Genomic DNA, 26,008 nt, shown 5'->3' on the forward strand with positions numbered 1-26,008 from the left:
TTATTGAGCTCTTCCAGCAGAAATGCAAACTGATTAGCACTGAATAGCAGGAGAAGAGAAAATAGTGTTCTGAAGGAATTGCCCACAGTGGGTATTACCTTTTGCACGTGAATGGATGTACCATATATTTACCTTTTGAGCAGGATCTGCAGGGAGTTTACTTCTTCTTTCAGCTCCTTTGCACCTATATTGTGCTGTCTCTGTGCCTTTTAACTCACAATAATCGTTAAAGTTCACTTATCAAGTGTTTCCTCTAAAAGGTAATTAAAAAAAGAAAGGCTTTTCTGCTTTCTGTGTTTGCAGAGTACACTTGGCAATCCTTGTGTTCCTTTGAATACTCATCTCATGAGAGCAGCTGATCTCCAGCTTGCACATACACAAGCTTTTCATACTAAACATAGCTGAGCATTGGGAACACACAAATCACTGTGTATTGTCTGCACAGTTATTTCAATGTACAGAATTAAAGCATACTAAAAATAATTTAAAAAACCTTCCTTTCTTTTTTTTTTATGGCAAGTTTTTACTAACCCATATTATTATGCATTTAATGTTCTTCTTTTATAACTTAGAGTAGACGTAAGTTTCAGTTTATACCAGTTTTATTGAAATCCACATCTGTTCTTCGTTCTGTAAGTGGAAGGAAGCTGTGAGTGTGTGAGAGGGGTTGTGTTGGTGCAGGCACTGAAGTTCTGCGGTAGCTGCTGGCTGCTGCATGTCACAGCAGTTTGCAGCACAGTTCTTGGCTCACGCATATTTGGGTCGAGCTCATTAAAAAAGCGATTTAAAAAGGAGAGTAATTTGTATGGTTAACAAGGTCAGCGTGCCGTGTTACAGCCCCAGAGCAGCCATGTGAATGCTGAGAAGCCCAATGGGTCGGAGCAGCCCTGCTGGGCCGTGCTGCCGTGAGCCCAGGGCTGTAGCCCACGTTCTGCTGTAAGCGCTGCGCCCGCTGCCCAGTCTGGTCTGTAACAGTGCCTCATGTGTTCTGTCTCCTAGCTCTACATACAAACTACCACACTTACAATATCCATGAACCTAAGTGCTTCAGTGGCCCTGGGGATGCTTTACATGCCGAAAGTGTACATCATCATCTTCCACCCCGAGCTCAACGTGCAGAAGCGGAAGCGCAGCTTCAAGGCCGTGGTGACGGCCGCCACCATGTCGTCCCGGCTCTCACACAAGCCCAGCGACAGGCCCAACGGCGAGGCCAAGACGGAGCTCTGCGAGAACGTGGACCCCAACAGTGAGTACTCAGCTCTGCTTCGTGCCGTGCGCGCGTTAGAGACCTTGAGCAGCGCCGGAGTCCTGGGGAATCCGTGCCGTTTGCCCTTTGCATTTAAAGACTTTTGATGGCTCAGCTTTGGTTTGTGCGAATTTCTCTCTTTCCTCCTCGCTTTTTGAGTCATGCCGGTTGGCAGCACGTGAGGGAACCTCCTCCTTCCCCTCCTCTGTGCCAGCGCCCTCAGGTGCCGCAGCACCTCCAGCCTGTGCCACTGCAAACCCTGCAGGCTGGGATGAGGGACAGGCACTGAGCTCACCGGGAGCCCCGTTAACCTGAGATACAATTATGGCTCCTGCAAAGTTTCTTTGCCAGAATCTCACCATCCTTGAAGGCTCCCATGTATGGGCTTGATCCGGTCCTGTAAAATGCAAATTTTGTCATTGATTTAAAAGGAAAACAGATCAAAAAGATGCTGCCGATTTCCTCAATGCCTGTACTATGGTATACTGTAGCACAAAATTACATACTGAGGCCATCATGTATTTGATTTCCATTTGAATCTGGAGGGAGCTGAGGAAGGAGACAGCTGCACAACTTTGTAGCATAGTGGAAAGGTTTGGGCACGTCTGCAGTTTTTATGAAAACCAGATCTGAATGTGGAGGAATGCCCTCTGCCTGCCCGTGATCCGTTTATCCATTTGCTGATGCAATTTCTGCCACTTCTTGTCTATTAAACTGCTGTCTGAATATCTGCCTCAAAGCAGAAACTCTGCTGTCAAAGCAAAGTGGGAGCAGCCAGCAAATTATTGTCACGGCACTTTTCCTCCCTGTATTCGCCCCTGCGTGTTGTTTCTGCGATGCCTTATCATGCAGGTATGCTCACTTGGTGGATGGATTGCCCCTGCCCTGCACCCGGCCCACAGCAGGGGTTGGAACTCTGATCTTTAAGGTCCCTTCCAACCCAATCCGCTCTATGATTCTATGAAACCATGTTCTGACTGGAAAAAAAGAATCTGCCTTCAGAAACTTCAGAACTGTCTCACAGTTCTGGCAGAATCAAAAGGGAGCGAGGAAATGTTTCTAACAAATGAAGGACCGTATCATGCCTCCTCTGAGCAGAACCTTCACCGCTCAAGGAAATAAATCTACTTCGGTGTTAGGGTATTGGTATTATATTTGGTATTGTAGCCAGAGTGGGAGCTGCAGAACACTGTGCTACACTGCATGGCTGTCAAAGGCTGCCAGGAAGCAGCCTTGCCCTTCCACCCCTAATTCTTCAGCTATGATGCTGGGGTTCAGCCCTCCTGCATGAGGAGCAGCTCCTCTGTGTGTTGTCTGGGGGGGGGGGGAAGGAGGAGGAAAGGTGAGGAGGGAAGCAGGCCCTGAGGGCTGATAGGAGAGAGTTGGATTCGCTGAACTGCGTGGCACTGATGGCTGTGCAGGTCCAATGAGTTGGGGTGAGTTTCTCCTCCAGAAAAGAAAAAGAAGAAAAAAAAATGTAAAAATTTGCACTTAAAGAGATAAAACACGCAAAAAGCAAAAAAAAAAAAAGTTCTAATGGGGAAATGTTCAGTGTGGTAACAGAAGCGTTGCCCTGTGGGACTGCAGTTTGGGGGTTTCACACTCTTGGTTTCCCCTTCTGGTCTCATTCTCCTGAGCTGCATTTATTTGCTGTTTCCAGGCTTCGGAGGATTCTTTCCTCCCCTTCCCAAAAACAGTCACATTTTTCCCTGGAAGGAAATATTTTTATTAACCAGGACTCAGTTAAACCCCCGTATTTCCTATTATCATTTTTTCACCCAGGGACTGTATGCCAAGATGTGCTGTTAAGAGGCAGTGAGGGGTGGATTCCTCCCCTGCACGATATGAGAGTTTCTGCCCTAAGAATCCCACCTTACAGCCCAAGTTGTTGGCACTGCTGGGAAGTCTGTGCACAGTCTGCTGGGAGAGATGCCATCCCAGCTTTGAAATTGAGGTAGCTGACAGGAAAGGGCTTTCTGTGGTCTCCTTGGCTTACATATAGGACTCAGAAGAGTACTATTATATACTAAAAAGAGTATTTGCTTGTAAGAGCTTGCCAGTCAGAATGTGTGCAGTTGTTAAATGGTTTTCTGCAGATCTTGGGCTTTTCAGTCTGTAACATTTGCAGAGAACGTTATCTTTTAAAACTTCTAATTAATTACACAGATACATGTATCAACCTATGTTCATATTACATGGTGCACCTCCCACTGTTACGTCATCCCTTGCATGTATGTTAATATATACTACTAGAAGATCAAATGAAATGCACTACTGCTGTACTTGAAGTAGCAGGGTACATTTTCCACCCCCACAGAGCACTGCTACATCTGATGGGAGCTTTGCATGGTGTTCAGTGGGATGTCAATCAGGCCCCTAATGAGACAACATTCTGTGTGTACATCTATGGAGCAGTTTGTTGAATACCTGAAATGAGTCTCTTTTTTGCTCTTTCAGAGTTGGCTGTGAGCCCCACTGCGAGCTGGGCTGGGGAGTGGGGGACATGGCCAGGGGTGGGCAGGGTCCCAGTGCTTAGGAGAGGTGGGCTCAAGCTGGGATTGCAGAGCCAGTATAGAAGAAGAAACCACACTAATGTGGCTGGAAAGCCACTGGAAATGCAGCAACCCCATGTCCTGCCCTGTTGGAGGAGCAAGGACCCATTGTGTTGCAGTTTTTGCTTCAGGATGTCTCAGAAGTGAGAAATTTCACTGGCTGAGCCCCCGAGCCCTGACCTGGGCTCCATGCTGAGTGGGTTACATCAAGGCCCCGCTTTTCAGTCTGGAACTTTGTCACTCTCTTAATCATTCCAGTTTTCCATTTGCCATGGGCACGCTTTTACTCATCCAACAGCTTTTTTCTGCTCATGCATGTTTGCCTCTGAAATGTTGCGCAGCAAAGTTGAGCAGAAACCGGGGGCAGAGCAGCTCTGTCTGTGCAATGAGTGCATTCTGTGCTGTGTGTCCTTGGTGGATTTCTGTGCTGGGGCAGATGCTTCTTGTCATGCCTGAAGCTGAGCTGGTCATGGTGCTCCTGCTGGGCTCTGCGTTTGTTTCTGCTGCAACACTGGTGTCAGACTCTGAGAAAACATTTGAACCTCCAACCCATACTTAACTTGTATTGAGATTTACATGTAATTATTCCTTCTCCTTAGCAACTTGCCTTAATTCATGGCTTTTGCAAACGCAGCAATGGGGAAATCAGTTGTTCGGTAATAAGGAGGTTGTGCTTCTCATGGGCTGGACCAGCAGATCTTCCTGCTCACCATCTATGAGAGTGGCTGTGGACAAGTTCATCCTCATCTTCTGCTCTTTCGTGCTATGCTGATAAAGCCCTGGGGCCAAGAGATGTGTTGCACCCCACTGGTAAGTGCAGGCAACAGGAGGTGTGCAGCGTCTCTGTGGCAAAGCCGAGGACACCCATGTGGCCAAGAGCAGCTGGGAAGGAATGGCAGCATGCAGGAGGAGATGTGAGGAGTTGTGCTGAGATCTGGTGAGAAGCAGCAAAGGTTTGAGTCCCTGTGTGCCAGCCATGAAGGTTAAGATTTGAACGGTTAGAAGGATCCGATTTTCAGCAGCACTGTAAGCCTGTGGGCATTCAAGTTAGCAGGAGCTTTGAGGACTCAATACGTACTTAAGCATCTTCAAAATGGTTTTATTTTTTTTCCTTTCTCCTTCCCTTAGCATTAAATAGAAACTATTTGGCAGTTGATTCAATTTCCAGGAGTGAAGTGAAATCTCTGCCTGTTTTTCTAGAAACATTTCCATTTTAGAATATTGCTTTCCTGCTTGCTGCCACCTCCTAACTCTGACCAGCACGATGATGAGAACAGGGCACGTCAGCCCTCGTTTTTCTCCATGTGTTGGGAATGGACATTGACTTTGTCATCAGTAAAGTGTGAATAGTAAATGTGGGTTGCAAACATCTCTGCAGATGTACAAACACTGCTATGCAAATGCTGCCGTGCTGCGCTCTGCTCTGCTCGTGTATTCATCCGTGTTGATTCTTAACATCACTGACGTGACATTGCCTATTCCATTCTCTGACGGGAAGAAACTAAAACGCTTGTCAATGATGCTGAGGAAACCAAGAGTGAGCTCAGAGATGCAGAAGGACTGGGGAATGTTAAATGGAAACCAAAATGCTCTGGAGTTTGTTCAGGGGAGAGGAAAAAATTCAACCAGATCTGCTGTGCTGTGAGCAGCTGCTCTCATGCTCAGAGGTACCCGAACTTCTATGGACTGGTTCCTTTATTCCCAGCCCAGAGCTAATTTCATATATCAGTGTACTGCTCTCCTCTGAGCTTTTTGGTCAGATTAATATCATGGCTCCAATGACAGGGAAAAATTTGAAGAGTTTATTGTGAACAGATGCATTGTACATACCAATGTATTTACTTTTCCTGTAGACTGCATACCACCAGTAAGAAAGAGTGTTCAAAAGTCTGTTACTTGGTACACTCTTCCACCTACTGTATAGCTTTTGCCTGCTTTCCAAAAAGGTAAGGAAAAAATCTAGCTTACTATTACTTTATTCTCAAATAATTATTGTCTCACATGAATAAATGGGGAATGTGCATTAGTGCAGCTATGTCAGAACAAGAGTCTGCCTTAAAAATTGTTCACACATCCTCTGCCGAAAGCACCCACGCAAAGGGCGCGCTGCAGGAAGGGCAGAGCAGAAGTGGGCAGTGCTCAGCCAGTGCTGCAGGAGGGCAGGAGCCTGGTGGGCCCTGCAGCCCCCATGGGATGTGGGTCCCAGGAAACCCTCTGCAGGCGTTTGGTCCTTTCTCACATTGTTTCAAGTACCTCTAAACCACCAAAATGTGATTATGGCAATCAGATCGAGCAGCTAACAGAATGCTTTTGGGGTTGCCTGGCAGTGTGGAAATAACAGATGTGGATGTGCAAGCACTCTTTTTTACATTGTAAACTGCCCCAAAATAAGTTTGCAAACTGCTTTTTTTCCTTCACTGCGGGTGACTGCTTCTGAATAACCACAAGTGAACAATTTTTGAGGGCTGGCTTTTTCTAAGTGTTGTGACTGCCTGCGTGGTCATCTCTTGCACTGATGTCGTCTTTGTGACTCCATGAACCAGAAACTGCTGTTTTTCTAGTGAAATCAGGGGAACGAGAAGCTAACAGCCATTAATAATTATTTCTCATATCTGCAGCTGTGTGTGCTCATCCAGCTTTGCCTGCTCCTTTGAGGCTTTGGCCAGGTCTGAAAGGCACTGCCCTGGTTGCTGTGGTGCTGTGCAGTCAGGGCTGGAAGAAATTGCTGTATATACAGCTTTCAAAACCGTGTTGAGCTTATCCCTAATAGGTGGGAACTTGTATCAGCAAAGGTAGGAATGTTGCTAGAATTGAGTCACTGAGTCACAGGGCAAAAATAAAACCCGGCTCTAATAACCTTAGCTGGTGTAAATTGCCACAGCTCCAGTTTCAATTCAGCTTGAGTTCTTGTGAAGTGTTCAAATTGCTTTTTATGGTGTTTGAATCATGCCTGTTATTCTAACTTGCCCAGCTCTGGCAGAAAGCCTTATTTAAGGTGTGCTGCTCTGTGTGAGCATCAGAACGACTGGCTTAGCTGAGGGCTGAAGTCTGGAAGGTTGGTGGTTGGTGATGGGTGTTGAGGGAAATATGAGAGTAGTTGGAAGGGAGGAGGAAACGCTCAGAGTGCCATTGCAAATGTAATGTGAAAGAGTAAAAGGTGACCACGTGGAGGTGACATTGCTAAAGGAAGGAGAGCAGGACCATGAGAGACTGAATCTTGGGAGAAATCACCTTTTTGTGTAAAACCTTTGAAAAGTGTTTAAAATGTAAGGCGTTAGGAGCCGATGTGTTTCCAAAAACAGGTTTTATAAAGATAAATGTAACATTGCCATATAATGCAAGGAACCGGTGTCTGCAGAGGCACACGTCGTTTTGTCATCCACGCCCTACAAAAGGCAGTTGGCCATTCAGATTCTTTGTTCAGGTTCTTTGTTCAGATGTTGAGATCTGCTCTATGCAGAGCCATGAAATCTGCCCGCTCTGCAGCAGTTCTGCGTTGGGTGCTGTTCTCTGCTGCCCTCACGAATGCTCCTTTCCAGCTGGGCTGGCTGCTGGAGCTCTGCTCGCTGTGTTTTGACTTGTTTTTCCAGTAATACAAAACAAAAAAGTCAAAGAACACGATGCTACATTAAAAGCGAAGCAGTGATATCGGGAAAACATCAACTTAGTTGTAAATTGACTTTATTTTAGTAGTAACATGTTTGTATGTCAGTATGGACATGGTGCTTAAATGCTGCTTGACTGTATCAATTTCTGCTACGTGCTGCATGGAAGGATGTTTATAATGCTTTTAAACCGTTTTCTTTGAGTGACAAATAGGACTTCTTTCCTGGTGAGATTGATTAAAATACAGGGCTTGAAAAACTGCACACAGTCTGTGGGTCAGGAGGACAAATTGCCATTGACCAAATGAGGCAGAGAAGCACAGAGTGCACAAGTGCTGCACTCCTGTCTGCAGCCCGGCCTGGTGCTCCTGCCAGCGAGGGCTGCGAGATGCTTACATGGAGCAGATGGACCCCTTCTGGTTCGTGCTGGGGTTCCCCCACCTCACCCTGTGTGCCAGTCTGGGAGAGCTGGGTGCTGCCTGTGGCCGGCTGGCCCATGGAGCAGCCTGCAAGTTCTGCAGGGCACTGCAGGCTCAACTGCACTTACCTCCCAGCACTTGTGCACACCCTCTTCTTCCCAAGGCTTTCCTCTGCTTGACAAGCTGGGTTTTTTTTGCTCAATTTGTATGTAGAGGAATTTCCGTGGTGATTGCAAAGTGCTGGGATCGTTGGTGAGGTGTGTGCAGCACCGTGTTACGTGAAGGCATTACATTTCTTGGTTGTGCTTCTGGGATGCATGTGCCATTGCTTAGACTGTGCAGTAATGAGGTGAGCCATGACGTGACTACAGACCAACCTGCTGGTGCTGCAAGAGGCAAACAGGTCAAGCAGCCCCTGGACTGTGCAGGAAGCAATGTCCATGGGACCTGGCAGCTTCGTGTCCAAACTGCAGGTTGCTGCAGAGCTCATCCTGCCTTAGAGTGTGCAGCAGAGAGCCATTATTTTCTAGATTGAAGCACCATTTTCATTTTAAATCCCACTAGTTTCATCCCAAGAAATAGTGCTCTGTGTTTAACCTCACTTGAAGGATTTTCTGTTCAGTGCGACTGCTAAGAAATGAGAATACGCAGTGGAAATTGATAAGTGAAAGACTTTGACAGGTCTTCACTGCATTTATTTATATTCTAGAATAACATACTGAGAAATAAACATTTATCATAGATTTCTCCTAGCCTTGATATGCTCGCTTTATAAGCAAGGCACAGTTGCATCCAAACAATCATCTTCTGTGCACTGGCTGCAGCACTCTGTCTGGAGGATGGATTCCAAATGATATGATTTCATGCCTGAGGGGCTCAGGCACCAAATGCATGAGCAAATTAACCTCCTTATTTAGCAAGTTTTTCAGGTAAAGTTGGTTTTTTCACCCCCTGCTGAGATGGATCTGTTCTTGAATAACACAGCCTTCCCCCATTTCTTGTAGCTGAGGAAAATAAGCGTTCTGAACTATTGATCTGAACGACTGAACTATTGAAACTTGAGTTGGGGGTTATAAGTTGCTTCCTCTGCAGCAGCTTTGCAGTTTGGTTTCAGTTACTTTTTATTGTAAAGCCTGAGCGTTTTTCCTGCTGTTCTTAACTGATCCTTGAGCTGCTCTTTTCTTTTGGTTTGGACTTGGCACAAGGAGCTGGGCAATAAATGGGACATGAGGAACATCTCTTGCATCTCAGCTGCATCGCTGCAGGGTCAGGGCCGGAGTGACTCCTGCTGGGCACTGCTCTCTGTCGGATGGTCCTTCAAACCATGGCCAGGCTTTGCCTGCTCCCCTTTGGGAGCAAGTTGCAGCAATGGTGGCATCTGTGAAAGACTCAACAAGAATGTTTCTTTTTGTAACAGATTGAATTGTCGTTTGCATTTAATGAAGTTTAGAAATATTATCGACGTTAATTCTTATTTTTATGCATCTTTGAATAAGATGGGTTTTCTGCTCTTGTGCCACACTGCAGACTACAGGAGATTTTTTTTATTTTCCATTTCCTACAGCTCAGAAATGATTTTTCTCTCTCTTCTCACAATCAATACATACTGTTTTTGCTGAGCAGCCTCTGGAGCGGTCAGGACCTGTTGCAGACATGCCTGTGGTCAAGAGATGCAAGCAGGGCTCTTTGTCCAGCCCTCGTGCTCCCATACTTTTGCAAATTCCAGCTAGGAACCGAAATGGAGGTATTTATTTCAGAAATTACTTATGTATAGCACCTATTTTCTGAGCCCAGCTACGTCCGATGTGGTTCCCTCTTTAATAAAGAAAAAGAAGCAGAACTTCTGTCTAAGAACATACCTTCTTCCCCATCCTTCACCACCCCACAATTCACATTTATGCATTCCGTCTGCATTACAGTTTTTACCCATCTCTCAAGCTCTCAATATCGATTTGAATCAATGTTTTCCTTCAGGTTTCATACATCCGTGGCAGCTTCTTGCTGCCCAGCAGCCAGGCCGTGCCAGGAATTATTCTCTCTCTAAACGCCTTATGAGCTGTACAAGTGATTTTGCAATTATTCTCCTCAGCAGTGCAAAGTTGGACTCCTCTCATGATGTTTCAAGATTTGAAGGGTATCCATTGCGGTGAATAACTATTTCTTATGCCACCACCACAGTTCGTATGGCTGAGAGAAGTCTGAGTTATTTAAAGCTTTCCTTTAAAACCTCTCAGAAATAAATCTGATGCAACTAGACCTTGACCGAGGCTTGAAGGCAGGTCTGGGGAAGCCAAGTTTTGTCTTTTTGGCTTCAAGCACTGTTGGACTTGAGTTACTTACAAGATTTATTTTGCTTACTGCTATCATGTGGGCAGGAAATCTTGCTGGAGAAGCTGTGTGTATGGCAGTGCAGAGCAGGAAGGAGCCATGGGACGCTGGGATCCTACAGCACCCAGGTGGGCACAAAGCCTGCAGCCCATAGCAGGCCCTCCTGTTTGCATGCACAAGGACCGGGCCCGTCCTGTGATGCTGCAGAATACCTGGTGCTGGTGATGTGCTTTCATGTATCTGCTCTGTTGCATGCTCCCAAAGGGATGTTTTACAGGCTGTCTCATGCCTTTTATGATACAAGGCTGCAAACAGGTGAGGTGTTGGTCTGTTTCTGCAGAAAAGTGATGGAATCCTTTTAGTACTTAAATAATGACCCTGTAGTGTGAGGTTTGAACAGTGCTCGTTGTACACGTTATTCTTGACTGTAGATGCTTTGATTATGACAAACGTAGATAGCCGATAGATATCTTTGAGAAACAGATGAGCATTATTCTGTTATTAGCATTAGCATTCCTCTTCTGTTCCATTCTTTGTCCTCTTCTGTGATCTTTTCTCCCAAGAAATCTGGAAGAGGAGCCAGCTGCAGATTCTGTATGTGCACTGCTATAGCTCCTGGCCCAGTCCCACTCTCACTTCTTGCCTGACAAACCCTTAGCAGTGCTGAGTTATCCCTTTGGCTCATCCTCACATCCTCTCTGGGAGAATTTTTTAAATTCCTAAGCCATAATATCGGTGAAATACAAGGATATTTGGCTCTCTTGTCATCCATACAGTTATAATGAATCTCCCCTCCTGAGGAGGGTGGATGTCAGCAGGCCAGCCCTGCCTTGCTGCTGCTCTCACATGGTAGCTGCTGCACTCCCATCCTCACATCCATGTTAATGAGGCGTCAAAAGAAAGAGAAGCAGGATTATGAGATAAGGCTGGACGTTCTCAGCTCCATCTGTCTGAAAGCACTGCGATTGCCCTCGGCTGGGACCGGGAATGTTTGAGCCCTGATACGTTTCTCCCCCCCCCAAGCGATGGGAAGCGTTACAATAGCATGTAGAGCTTTTGGGATGGCTGCTCCTGGAAGTGTTGCTTCTGCTGTGAATGCAGTGCAACTGTTGCCAACAGCTGCCTGTGTGTGACCTCAGTGCAAAACACGACTGGATACAAAGGCCCAAAGTAGCAGGAAAAGAGATTTTAGGAGAGAGCAGATAACAGCCAGTAAGTGGAAGATGGAAGGAGGTATCTGCTGAGCTTTGTGCTCTGTTGTGGCTTCAGAGAAAGCGAGGAAGCTGAATTTGAGACTTTCCGATTTAGAACCTTTGCATATTTTCTTGATCTGATTTGCAGATCAAGATCAAGATTTGGTGATTTTTGAGGACCATATATTTGTTTTGCAGCCATTTCAGTTTGTCCGCCGTTATTGCAGTGCACTGATTGCATTTATCATTGCTATTCACACAGGGCCGGATAACAGAGCCGGGGGGTCAGGGCCTGCGATGCAGAGAGGGCAGTAAGGACAGGCCTTCAGGATGCTGGAGATGCAGAGCCTTGGGGTTGTTTCTAATGGGCTGTGAAGTGCAGCAACAGTGCTTAAATTTGCAGCTCGGTGGCCGTTCTGTGCTGTAACTCAGCTACCTGCAGCTCCGTGGTCCCGCTGGGGGATTTCTTCACTCACACACTTCGTTGTGCCCAGCTCTGGCCAATGGCAGCCAGTAGCACACCCCTGGGGCACACATTTATCCTCCCGTTTGCCAAGGAAAGATGTTTTTCCTCTTTTTTCTTCTCCTTAACAAATTCTGTGCTGAATTAAAACAGCCGTGAAGCAGCCCTGCTTCTGTTCCTGCGAAATGGTTTGCAGCCATCAGCACCACAGCAGCTGTCACATGCTGTGGGAGGGGAGGACGGTGATGTGAATTATTTTAAGGGCATCTAACATCTGGTTTAGAAGTGAGCGACTTCCATTTGTGATGAAATCTATATGGATGATAAGGTTAGGTGTATTAACCTGCATTAAATGAGTGACTTAAATTGTTTTCCCCTCTGGTATAAGGAGGTCTGTTCATAGCTGTTGCTGAAGGAACAGGATCGAGTGGATGTGGCAGTGGAGTTCTGTCAACAAAAGTCCTCATGAGCTGAGCTGCTGTGAGGGCACTTCCTCCATCACCCTCCCCATAGAAAGAGAGCAGAGGGCAGATGGGTGCGTGGGGCTGGCAGGGCGGGATGCAGGCAGTGCAGGGCTGCCTACAGGAGCTGAGAGAAAGGCTCTGCTCTGGGTTTGCCTCCTGTGAGTCCCCACGGGGCCCTGCTGGCTTTGCTGCTGGAGATGTCAGCCGAGCTGGAAGCAGAGCTTCAGGCTCCTTACAGCCCATGCTCACCAAAACAAGGAGTTCCATCTGTGACAGGACTGTAAGTGCTGCCAAGAAGCTCACTGGTTTCTTACACCAAAGCCCTGGCTGTGGACAGGAGATTCCAACCAGGAATGCGAGGAAGCCCCATCCGTGGGACAGCTGTGCCTTCTTGTTTGGTTTGCACCAAGTCCATCAGGCACTGTATGGGGTGTGTGCTGCAGCGTTCTTCTTTGAGACAGATGTCCTTCTCATGTGCAGGTCTGTCTGGATCCTTTGTAAGAAGTATTTTTACTAACCTCAACCATGCTTTTAGTCCTTATGGGTTGTCGTCTTGTTTATATTGCAAACAATTAGTCACTTCAATTCCGTGTCAGATTTTTGTACTGCTTTACAGTGTAAGCCATGCGTGATGGAGGCACTTAGGCTCTGAGATTCAGTGATGCTCGTATCAGTTACAAATGCTTGTGAGCACAAGTCTGACCCAGATCTTGCCAGATAAACTGAAAGATAACCTTAAGAATTGCTTTCAGCGTTCATTTTCCTTTGCATGTTTGCTGTGGTTTGATCCTGCGGTTGCTCAGCGCCTCACAGCCACTCGTGGGAGGGGCAGAGAATCAGGGGGAATAAACCAAATACCCGTGTTTGTGATAGCTGCCATTCCTCTGGTTGAGGAACCGCCATCAAAAGTTCCTGGTTTGGTTCCATGACACACAGGTAGCATTACCCAAGCAGGTTCCTGCGTGCAGCTGTGTATCTTTGGTGTTTTTACTCAAGCCTTGATGGATATTGTCATCCTTGGGAAAAACAAAGCCGTGCAGAATTTCAGCACGGCGCCTGGAAGTGGCACTGCTGATGAACTGGAGGAGCACGTGAGTAAAAAGAACGTAAGGTAGAGCTGAGTGTTTGTCACTGGCACTGAACTGTGCTGTAAAATGAGATAGATATTATTTTATGTTGACACAGATAGCAAACAGAGAATAGATTTGTGCAGAAGGGGCCTGGTTTTGTTTGTGTTTTTGGGGGCCTGTAAGAAAAACAAATAAATAGCGTATGAGAAATCGGTCTTTCTCAGTGCATCTCTCATATTGCAAATATGCACCGGTTTCACATCCAGCATCTTTGCCAAGCAGTGGTGTTTTTTCTCTTTATTAGCTTCAGGGAAGGAAATGTGTGTGTCTCTTTCCAGCAACATATGCTGATACATTAAAGAGGAGAGCATCCTTTTCTTCAAGAAAATCAGTGTTTTGAGCTTGCGATGAGTTCATCTGTTCTGAACTCTGACAGTAAAGGAAAAGGAGGTATGTTTTTGCTTTCCAGCCATGGTCATAAAGAGGAGGAGAATTAGACTCATATCTAAATACATGTAATTGCCCATGAAACACAACTGAAACACAAAACAGAAAAGAAAGGTGTTCCAGCCCTGGGTTCTGTGGTTCTGCTCAGTGACTGCTCTGTAACAGCACTGAGGCTTACCTGGGGGACATCTGGCACTGCATCAAGGGAGACGTCTGCTCTTGCAGCTCTGTGGAGAACAGGGGGAAATAGTTGCCATAGTTACACCCCTTGTCACGATGCTTATCGTGTCGGCAGAATAAAGAGCCCTGTATTAAATCTGTGCTCCTGCTAATATCAGCTGTTAAACATTTTCGAGATATTTGAAATCAAGACTTTCTGAGAAAGAAAAAAAAAAGAAAACGTTGATTGCAGCGAAATGATGCTGTTGAGCCTTGCAGCTCAAAACATAATTTTGTCAGACATTTGGTATTACGGAATTATACAGCATGAATAAATATCCCAGTGAACTTAGCCTCTTTGCACTTCATGAATATCCTTGGTTTTTCTGTTAAGCTGTTTGCTACTTGCAGCTCCCTGCCAGGTGGCTGGAGCAGGGCAAAGCAAAGCAAAGGAAGGCAGGGGCACGCAGTGCTTTTGCACTGTACTGCAGTCATTCAGAGCTCCCACACAGGAGGAGGGGTGCTGTGTGTGTGTGTCCTCTTTTGCTTTCCAGTGCAGATACGCAGACGTCCAGGCAGACTAACAAGCACACACACATGCATTCTTTGTGAAACCATCAAGGTATCTGTACGTATTTCCCATGCCAAGAGGCCTGTGGTTTAACGGGGTTAAATTTGTGTGTTTTAAGCTGGCGTGCCGAATCCTAAAGCATTAAGGGGATATTATTTAAAGTGCTGTGTTGTGTTTTTCTCCATGTGTAGGGGTGCCTCAGTTGGTCTGTCTTGATCCACTGCCTGCTTTCCTTGCCATGCCCATCAGGCAGGGCTGTGTTTGCTGAGGAACGCGCATGATGGGCAGCTCATTGATGGGGAAATTGACTTGAGCCAAAATCCAAACTCAGCGAAACTTTTCTCATCGGGTGTCACCTTATTTTCATTTTTCTGTCAAAAAAGCAGTTTGCGTTTCCAGATCTTGGATTGGGTTTTGACTCCCTGAGCACCTGAGCTGTACGGTGGAAATGGATTGCTTTGTTTGAACCCTGGGCCCTGCAAGGCTTCCCTCTGCCTGCAGAAGGACACGTCTGCTGTGCTGAAGGCTGCGTGGGGGATAGGGCACAGGAAGGCAGGAGGAGAGCTGGGAAGGTTAGAACAGGTAATGGAGTCCTTTGTAAAGAGTAAACACCGCTGTACTTTCACTCAGTGTGAAACCCATTATTGGCTACAGGTTTCTTTAGGAAAAATAAGTGCATGTTGTTCAATCCTACACTCCTCTTGTTTAGCAACTGCGCAGCATTCTGATTTGCTTGATCTTTATTAAGTACAGTGATTAATTACGAAAGTATTTTCAGCAGTTTGATCGTTGAACGAATCCGAGTTGCTGCACGTGTAGAGCTGTATTTACTGACTGTGACAGTAAGAAAGAAAATGGTTAGCATGGAGAAGTGCTGAGGTTTCCAGGATGGGGACTGACTGGAAAATGGTGCTTCCTAGGCAAGAGTGCCAGAAATGCTCCTTCTGGGCAGGACAGGATGGTCTGTGTAGGAACCAGCTGGAACAGCATCAGGAAGAAAGGTGGCAGAGAGGAATCATTTCTTGCAGCACCGACTCAGGGCTCCTTTGAGACATTTTAGAGGATCACTCAGGTCATAGTTTTAATTATGTTTCATGCAAACTGTTTTCACGTTCGGCTTTAACAGCTCTCAGCAGAGCCTGGCTTTCCAGGTGAGATAACCAAAGTACTATTAATTGCTTTGTTTTAAGCAGGTGAAAATAATTTGCTACTATTCATTATCTTCCTAGTCAACAGCATTCAAACAGAAGCATTTCACTTGTAGCTGAAATTAGTATGTTTTCTGTACTGTCAGCTCCAATTAAAGAGTGATGCAAATCAGTTTTGTTGCTTCCCTGCCACTGTCTCATAAAGATTTGGAAGTCCGTTTCCTAAGCTCCTGTTTGCTCTGTGCTGGGGCATTGCTGCCAGCAGAGCAGTGCTGGGAACGTGGTGGTAGGAAGGTTCAGGCAGTGAGCGCTGCCTGGGAGCAGCTCTGCCCTATCTACACAGGTCGGGGCTGCTGCTCCCTGACCCCATCCCTTTGCTGCATCTCCCATCTTAAGAGCATTGATGCTGCAGCGAGTCGTGACTGCTCTTCCTGCAAGGTCTTCTTAAAGCCTCTCTGCAATCTTTCATTTGCTGGAAACGTTGATAAGGCTTTCTGCTGTTTATTCTTTGATCCCAGAGCCCAGTATTGCAGACGCTTTCAAACCTCACCTGACCCAGAAGTTTTTATCTGCAAAGCTGAACAAGTAGGAGATAGGAGACAGGTGCTGCCAAACATGCTCAAGATTGATGCTCTTCGGTGGTACAATATTTTGTTGGTTTGTGCTTTTATTTAGGAGGATAAAACTAATCCTCTTTTATTGCAATGTTATTACCTGACTCAAAATCTCAGTCTTACAGGCATCTTTCTGGCAAAAACATGATGCTTTCTCAAGCTGTAAATGTTATTTGTCGGGCTCTGTTCTTTGACACAAAGTCATGTTTTCCTCTAACAGCTCAGATGGGAAAATTAACATTGACAGCAGCCTCTGAGTCTGTCTCTGAAGGCATCTGCCTTCATAATATCTTGCAAAGTAGTCGAAGGTGTGGCTGATAAAAATTATCTTTTAGCACAGTCCTGAGGAGGCTGAAAGCAGTGTCTGTCACTGCAGGTAGTTTAGATCATCTTTCCAGCTCAACAAAAGGAGTTTATTGACTCTGACAGAGTTATCAGCATAAGCAGTTCAGAAGCAGAGAAATAAATGACATGCTTTTGTGTGTTTCCATAGAACTATCACTTCCATTGGTAAATATTCATAAATGATTATGTTCTCTTACCGTTGCAAAGGGGGAATTTGTCTCTCATCTTCCATTTATAGCCTATTTTTAGATCTGATCAGAATTAATACAGGTACGTGTCTTTATAATATTCTTCAGAGCAGTGAATTTCCTGTAGCACTCAGCATTACTGGTGCTGTATGCACATCTCCTGTCAGGCCATTGCACTCTGTGCTCCTCAGCAGCATCTGGAGCAGGAAGGACAGCTGTCCTGCAGTGCTGCTGGGGGTTTGGCTGCAGGGAGGATGGCTGCGGGTTTGATACAGAACAGCATGAGAAACACAGAAGTTCTCCCTTTGTCCAGGTGGAAAGATGCTATAGAAACCCTGTCAGAAGGCAATAACTTTATACTGTATTGTAAACTTCTCTTGTGAGCAACCCTGACTTTGCTGGAACCAGCAGGTGCTTTCCCCATAACTCTGCATGAGCAGGATTTCAGCCACAGAGCGCAGCGCTGCTCTGGCCTGTAGAGGTGGAACTTGAGAGTGGAGTTCACCATTAAGCCGTCATAAAAATGAGCCGTGTATGGTCTGTGCCACGTTCTGTTGGGTTTTTTCCTTGCTTGTCTTTGCACAGTTTGCATTTGCTGTCCAGAGGGCAAAGTTAGGGAAGAGTAAGGGCTGCCCTTTGTCATTAGACAAAACTACCAAGCGCATCCCCTTGTATTACTTCCCCCTTGTGCTGGGGAGCTGTGACTTCAAAGTCAGCGTGCGAGAGACGTTTCATCGTTTACCCGATGCACCATATGAAAATGTGCCTGACTTTCAGGTACGTGATTCAATCTTTGCTTTTGGAGGAGAGTGCCAAGAGCAATGGTGCGTACTGACTTAGCAAACTATCTTTACATCATTTTGTGGGTTTTGGAGTGATCAGTGTGAAAAGCACCTCATCCTTTCTGGGATTCGCTCAGTAAAGCCTTCTTCACCGAAATTAATGGGCATTATTCAGAATTTTCCAGCTCTGTACTGTGTGGCAAGCATCCATCTAATACAGCTGCTTTCTCTACGTTGGCTGAGCTTAGAATTTTCATGTCCCTATCAAGAAAAAAATTCCAGAGCCCATTGGTCTCAATCTAATACATCTGCAGAACAACAATGCAAACACATTTTATCTACTCAAACTCTTACAAACCATCTTAGGCTATAAAAATACCAGGTCGCTTCCACTTTGGCCTGAGCTGATTTCCTCTTGCTTTGCCATTATCTCACCCAAGAGCTGTCGTTATTATTCTTCCTATCAGATACATTTTCTGTTCTCACCAAAAAAAAGAAAAAAAGATGAACTGAAACCCTACACCTCTGGTAGCAGTTAGTACTTGAAATCCTTATAGGCTAAATGGACTTCTGCTTAAAGAAAACCCCTCTTCAAATCCCAGTGTGCTCTGGGGAACTGGCAAGGTCGTACTTTTCTTCCTATTAAATCCTTCTGGGAACTTCAAAGCAATCCTAGTTAAAAGAATCCATTATAGTGGATATTTGTAATTGTTACTTATGGCCCTGGCACTACGCGCTACGATATTTTGCCAGTCCCCTGGGCACAAGGCTCACTTGAAGTGCAGCTATATAATCCACTCCGCCAGCCGTGCAGCCTGAGTTTGCCTGGGGGCTGTATAATACACAGGGTAAATATCCATTGCTGAAAGGGCTAATAAGAAAAAAGCCTTGAAGGAAGCATGTAGCCCTGGTTAGAATGCGACACGTTTAGGTGTGGAATAAATTTGTGTAAACAGGAATGTGTGAACGTTCTTCATATAGAAATATGCACGCAGCATTGAGCCAACCCTGCTGTGTGTGTTACGTTTGTATGCATATGCATAAGTGTAATTATTCTAATAATTGGAAGTAATTGTTTCGTTATTAATTGCATTCTGAAAGCAGCGGAGGTGAACCAGGTGAATCCACTTTATCAAATGTATGTAAAACAGCTCAGAAGTGCAAGATTGCTAAGGCTATTCCTCTGATTGTGCTCTGCTGACATTAATCACTTATTCATCATTCCTGGGCATTAGCATTGACCTTGTGATTTCCTTTGGACGTAGGAGCTTATAAACATTACCACCATTCTGCAGATTGGAAGTGAGACTGGGGTGGCAGTGGTGATGCAGCTGGGTGGGCTGGCTGGACGTCTGGCTTGCAGCATCCTGCTGGAGCTGCAGAGCTGAGCCAGAAGAGAAGCTGGCCTTGTCCTTCTGAATTACTGTGGGGGAGGCTTGTTTGGTGGCTTTGCTGTTGGTTGCTTTTGAAGCATTTGGTGTTTTTGTGACCCCTCGTTAGTACATGGCTACACAAGGTAAAATTCATTGACGTTGTCCAATCTGACTTGTAGGCAAACATGTAGGCAAACTTGACTTTCAGGCAGTGTTAAGATTTTCTTCACCACTTCCCATGCCATTAGGTGAACTCTCAGCACTGAATTCCATGCTCGCATGTGTTCCTAGCAGCAACAGGTGAATGAATTTCAACCGTGGGCTACTTAAAAGGCTACTTACTTTTGCTTCCCAAGAGACGGTGATCTCACTCTTATATTCCTCACCCAGCTGGGTTCTGCTCAAAGCACTCAGACCAACCCTGGCACGTTGGTGGAGTGCCTGGAGCAAATGTGTCTGCAGGTACCCACGTGGTGATCTTCAACGTCCTGAAGGACGCAGTGAGTGGCTTCGGGAGCAGTAGTTTTGTTATTGTCACCTATCAGCTACTCATAATTAATTTAAAGAAGTTTGTTTCAGAAACTTTATTGCATGTTTTTACACAGTTTCTGTGCATGTGGGTTTGGGTTGGTTTTCTTTCACAAGCTGTTTGCTTTATATGGATATATGAGAAAAAGGCAAGACTCTCATCTTCCCAGCTACATAAATGTGTTTTCTCTCTCCCTGCTAGCAGGAGTCTCACAGATAACACTTTGTATGTGAAGCAGCAGGAACACCTCCTCTGCATGCCAACCTGCTGCAGGCAGCCCTGCCTCCTCTGCAGTGTGCAGGCAGGGCTGAGGAGGGCAATTTCTCCAGCCTTGTTTTGCATGCATCTTCCAACCTAATGAACCTCAGCAAAGCCAAATCGAATACCATAATGGCACCGGAAAGTGTTTATTAGCAAAACTCATCTTTCAAAGAACACCTGATGGAAATATTTAAATTACCTGTGGCAGACTTTAAAGCTTTTCCTAACACCTAGTGAAATTTGTTATTTACTATTTATTGCCATTATCTCCTGGCACCCTGCAGCGCTTCCAATCAAATGAATAAAACTTGAGAAGAGATTAGCATTGAACAAAACTCTGAATTCTTAAGAGAGGACCAGAGCCCAGGCAGAAGCGTCCTCTCAGGGCTGCCCTCCAGCTGAGCACGTCCCCAGTGCTGCACTCCATGCTGGCCACTCGGGCTGCAAGGCAAGCATCACTTCAGCACACAAGTGGATTTTAGCGTTATCTCTACAGAAGAGTCTGAGATGAATGCCTCCAAAACCGCATCCATCCAGGAAGCTATTCATTAGCAAAGTAAATGAAGAAAATGCAGCCTCTCCAACAATCTGACGACCTCCTAAATGGAACCCTTTCGCCCATAGATGGGAACAGAGAGATGCAAACTTTGGTGTGTTCCTTCAGAAATGGCCCTGCATGCCCAGGCTGAGGTTTCTGGAGCATCACTACAGTGCGAGTGAGGGTTTCGGTTTGGTGCTGGAGAAGGAATTGGTGCAGATGAAGAGCCTTCCTTGCTCCACATTCCCAGTAACTTTTCTCTGGAGAAGACCATCCTGGCCAGGTGAGCTGCCCCACTTTTAGGAAAGCAAACGGCCATGGCGTTGCAGCCGCCTGGCTGTGCTGAGCAGGCCCTGCCATGCATGGCACACGTTGCTGGTCGGCGCGGCGCTGCCTGGCACACGGCAACATGGGCGCTCCTTCACCTTACAAGCAACAGCTGCTGGCAGTGCGGTGTCTCAGGGCCCACACAATCCAGGGGAAGAGGGGACGGTTGCTAAGCAACTTGGCTCCATTTCCATTTCTGCCATTTCAGCTCCTTCTCAGCTTTGTGCTCCGTGTCTGCGGCTGCTTAATTTGATCCTATTTGCAGTGACAGCGTAGGGTCTTGTGCCTCTGATAATGATTCACACAGAATGTACCGATTGTCACACTTAAAAAACACACTTGGGTTTGGAGCTGGTGGAAGTGAAACGGGAAGCCGGGCAGCACCTGCAGGCCCTCATCTCAGCATCCTGCGGCCATCATCCGTCCCTCCGTCCTCTCTGATGGCATTTAATGAACTAATTACGCTGTTCAGAGACGCCTGCTCTTCTGGAAGATCAGCCAGCCCCAGGCCTCTCTCTCTGGCTGCCACTCCATGTATTTTTACTGCTCCTGTCATAAGCAGCACATCCTTCGTTGATGTCTGACCTCATGTTTCCTAAGAGTTCCTTAGCTTAAATTACAAGAGGGTGAGGCAGCGGCATGAGCGCTGTATGAAATCAGCAGCGTTCCCAATGAATGACGTCCAACAGAACTGAAGTGATCTTGTACTGGAAGTTTGCATTTATCCCAAAGAGATGGGGATGAAGTGGAGTTTCTGGGGATTCTGGATCTTGCAGGGGCAGATCCTGCCCTGGTCGCTTGCAGAACTTCATGGTGGCATCCCTCCCATTTCTGGCCAAAAGAAGGAAGAAAACCAGCTCCCAAAAGCAAAGCAGAGGGATAAAATCTTACTAAGGAATTTAAAAAAGAAAACCACCAAAAAAAAGTAAAGGCAAACTTAAAATATAATTGACACCACCCACTTTCATTCTGGTTTTGATTTTACAGCATCTCATGGAGATTACAAGCTGTATATTAGTAATACATGCTGTAATGCACAGTGTGTCACAAGAGCAGCTAAAGAAATACATGATGACTGTATAAATCTATACAGTTCTATTACATAATTGTTCTTCTATTAATTTCCAAAGTGCATTTACTCTGCAAGCAGCCCTTGCTGGGAGTTCTGCATAATGTGCAGAATCTGGAGGGCCATGCTCATCAGAATAGATATATATCCTGCATATATTAGAAAATAAATAAAACCTTGCATTCTTCTTAGTGTGCTGCTGTCAAGTGTACTGCAATTCAGCAAGGCTTTTAAGTAGAACTAAAAGTTATTCAAATGCTCTGCTGAGTGCTTTGCAGACTATGATGTTTTGCCTATATTTAACAGAAGCACTTCTCCACCGTGCTTCAGGAGCTTTCCTGGAGGACAGGTGGCTGATAAAGTCACACAGACAGAAAGAACCCATTCCCATGGTATTTGTTATCCAAGCAGGACTCTGTCTTCTCACTGGCCTGCCAGGTATGTCAGGGCTGGGTGGGGGTCTCCTGTCAGGAGCTGGAGGGCTGGGGAGTGGCAGTGCCATGTGGCATGGGGTTATCTCCTTGCTGGGCAGCACAGTCAGCCCTTCTCACCTTTGCACTTGTCAGCAGGCTGCCATCAGGCCTTTAGGTACCAGGTAAGTTAGCGACTGGGGAAAAAGAAGCAATCTCTTTAGCAGCTTCTCACTCTCTGTTGTATTTCTTGATCTGCTGACAAACCTCTCGGCGACTCCAACAGCACTGATATTTATGGCTGTGCTCAGTGCTGAACTGCTAATTGTTGCTGCTTTGCTGAGAGTGACAAGGACGTGTGACAGCTGAACACGATGCAATGTATGGGAAGAGAAGGCTGTAAAGCAATTATGGAGCAACACTCTTTTAACTCATGTTATATTTGTAATTTAATATATTCGTATCCCATTATTAAAACATGAGGTTCTGAATAATCTGTGTAAAAGTCAGGCAGTTCGGGCTGCAGTTCAGAGACAAACAGCAGCCCAACAACACAGGCACTGAGCACAGGAATTTACTGTGGAATGGTGGTATCTGTTATGGATACGTTGCCAATGAACAGAACGGGAGCGATGTGAAAACGTGGTGTAACGATTTATGTTCATTTAGCTATTAAATTTAGGTTCTGTCAGGTTTGTGGTGAGCGTGTGAAAGTATTCAGGGCTGTTGCTCTCAGTTCCTGCTCATGTATTGCCCGGCTAAAGGCAGCGTGTGCACAGCTCTGCTTTTCAGCACAGAGCCATGGGAGGGACCACACGTGTCCACTTCTCTGTCGGATGAGCCAGAAGTGGAGCTTAATCCCCAGCTGCTGCTTTACCTGGCATGGATGGTACTGGTTTCCAGGTGAGAATTAAGAAAGTGTAAAGAGAAGTAAGCATGATCTGCCACGATGACTGCAAAGGAAATCAGAGCAGATCCAAGCTTGTAGCCATCACAGTGTCAGCTCTTGTTCAGTGCTGGAAGTACTAAGACAATGTTTCATATCTTTAATAGCCTGAGATGCCCGTAGGCTGCAATAAAATTCATCTTTTGCACTGTAAATCTCTCCTCTTTAAGCTTGGAAGAGTTAACAAATGTGCATAAAATTGAAGTGAAAGTGATTAAATCTCACTCTGAGCAAGTATTGACAGATCTGCCTTGCTTTTGGATGCTCTGGGAGCTTCTTTCTTTGTGGCCTGTGCTCAAGATAATGAAAACCAGTCAAGTGATGAAACATACATCCAAAGAGGATTTTTCCTTCTATGTATTTGTTTTTCATATGTTGTTGGCACAGGCGATGCAGTCACTCTGATTTCTGTCACCCACTTATGGCAGAGGATGGGTCTAGACTACCACTGCCCCCCAACCCGTTGGGCAGGCTGGATAGTAGCTGAAAAAGGAAGAGTTCTGATAAATTCTTGTGTTTCGAATAAGTAGTGTTTATTTTCCCTGTGCAGATAGACAGGTCGTCTTCATTTCCATAAGCTGCAGTGAGCTGTGGGCATGTTCTTCCCACTGGGTTGCTCAGCTGCAGGCAGTGTGAGGGCAGCTTGAAGTGCCTGCATGTGAGGAGGGTGGGGATCTGCTTCCTGGGAAAGGCTGTTGCGTACAAGCTACCAACAACCAGTACTTAACAATTGTCATTTAATGTCTGCAGGCATCACTTGTTGGTATCCTGAATGCAGTCTCATCCTTAAAGTCAGTGCCGTGCCATGAAATGCTGGGGCTTTGTGGTGACTGAGGTGCCTCTCTGTGCTCCCAGCAGTCCAGCTGCTAGCAAATCGTGTGTCAGTTCCATTTCTGACCTTACTGGAAAGTGTTGCTCTTGACTTCTTGCTCATTGAAAGTTTCTGATTACTTTCATATTGAGAGTAAGCGTAATGTTCACAGAACTGCCCCATCCTTCTGTCACAGTAATGTGTCATGGCATGTCCAGCATTCTGTGCATCCCTGGAGCAAATCTTCACATCCTTTTGGAAGTGTGACAGCCTCCAGTGGTTTCCAGTGTAACGTGGACCAAGCAATTTCCATTTAAGTGGAGCAAAGTTAAGGCATAACGTAGTGGGAGCTGAAGAGCCCTGTGCTGTGCTGTGCTTGACAAGCATGTGAACGCTTACGTGAGGTGCTTACCTACGTCAGGCCCCAGCCTGGAGGCTGTTTGCAGTTTAGCTCTCCTGTCTGTATAGATGGCGTTGCATTCTTCTCCTGCTAACTTGTTGCCATTTACCACAATTAGAGAAAGAAGACCCTTGTCACCAACAGCAACACGTAGCTTCTTGTAGCAGGAGGTCACCTTCTCTGAAAACAAATTACAAGTTACAAATTCTTCAAGAGGAAGTACATGTGCAAATAAGCAGTCCATCTGTGTCCAGAATGTTTCCTTTCCTCAGGGCATTTAAGAATAGCTGGCAGCCCACCTTGCTCACACGGCTTGTTTGCTTATTTCTGAGCTCTGAGCTCAGGAAATGGGCTGCAGTTGGTGTGTGTGTCTCTGCACTGGAGCTACCATCCTGCGCTGTGCATTCTGCATAGCACAGCTTCTGGCTCACCTCCAGTACAGCCAAGTCAGTGGCCAGCTGAGGTTGACATAATTATGTGCATATTAATTACTATGTATATGTAACTTGTGAGAAGACAATCTGTTTTCATTGTTGGAAAGCCGTTGTCTACTGACTCGAACAGCAGCTTGGTGAATGAGATCTGTATCTGTTTCCCAGTTACAGAACAGGGCATGCTCGTGTATCACGGATTAAAGCATGGTGAGTGCTGGTAATGCTGATGTTTCATTAGCATTCCTCATCTTCATGTAAATTAATTTCTTTGAGAAAAATCAAATCTGTACCTGCTGCTAATTGCCCAATGGTAATGAAGAGCTGACACTCATTATCGAGGCAGACGGTCGCTCTCCTGATGTCTTCATATCGGAGCTTCTCTGGAAGGCTTCAGCTGGGCTCCGAGTTCCTGGCGTCAGTGCAGGAGCAGCTGTGAAATGCAGCAGCTGCGTAACGAGAGATGTGGTCTCTTCAGTCTTAAGAACAGTCTTAAGAACAGGGAAGATCATCTTTGCTCTCCTAGAATTACCATGAAGCTTTCATTAATCACTCCATCAGAATTACGGGTGATACTTCTATCATGTACATTTTTCTGTTGAAACAGAGCAGTTCCAGAAATAATTTTATTGTCTAGGACTGAGATGCATGGGGCTCATCTTTTCACAGAGAGCTGACAGGATCTATCAAACTATACACACTATCAAAATATTTCTAAGGTGACTTCACTTGGCACTGGTGGTTCCTGTCACACTGAAAATGAGAGATGAGATGCTGTGGTAGAATTTAGGAGAAAACTCATTAAGCAAAATTTCAGGGTTGCTGGATGGTAAAGTGAAAGCCCTGTAAGCGATGGAGGGGTGACGTTACACGAACCAGCCATGGGAGTATCACAGTGTAGTTCTCTATTATAGGAACTCTGCTGCTATTTGAAATTGGAGCATGTAATGGATAAAGCTGAAGTAGATCACAAAATAATACGTGTAATTACTTTGCAACCCGTTTCCTGATTACACATTTTTTTTCCAATTGCATTTTACCTCTCTTCAGCATTTAATGGTATACCATAGTTTATTGGATATTTGCGGTCTAGTCTTGCAGGATAATGAGTTTCATCCTCCCGTGTGTTGAACACCTTCACACCCCAGAGCAGTTAATGGGAATTGAAGATCAGCATTTTGCAGGATCAGGCCTTGACTGAGCAAACAGCACCGACTGTTGTGTAGAGCATGGCAGAACAGATAAGTGGAGTTTCAGAGTAATGCAATAAAGCTCTTTAGCAGAGGAAGACCTTTTCTTCAGTCGCTGAATGCAGTTCA

At 45.7% G+C, this 26,008-nt stretch overlaps 1 protein-coding gene across 4 annotated transcripts in view; it reads left to right on the plus strand.

Annotated features, from left to right (window-relative positions):
- GRM7 (glutamate metabotropic receptor 7) overlaps positions 1-26,008 on the plus strand; it is a 223,279-nt gene that overhangs the window by 192,595 nt on the left and 4,676 nt on the right. For 2 of the 4 annotated variants that reach the window (XM_048957321.1, XM_048957325.1), the window contains exons 9-10: positions 1,000-1,246; positions 5,652-5,744. In XM_048957321.1, the coding sequence (XP_048813278.1) occupies positions 1,000-1,246; positions 5,652-5,722 (318 nt within the window). In that variant the 3' untranslated portion in view covers positions 5,723-5,744. Of the gene's footprint in view, positions 1-999; positions 1,247-5,651; positions 5,745-26,008 lie in introns of those variants that run through there. The other 2 variants (XM_048957323.1, XM_048957322.1) reach the window with 2 other exon arrangements.

The sequence above is a fragment of the Lagopus muta genome, chromosome 11 (assembly GCF_023343835.1).
Source record: "Lagopus muta isolate bLagMut1 chromosome 11, bLagMut1 primary, whole genome shotgun sequence".
Taxonomy (NCBI): Eukaryota; Metazoa; Chordata; class Aves; order Galliformes; family Phasianidae; genus Lagopus; species Lagopus muta.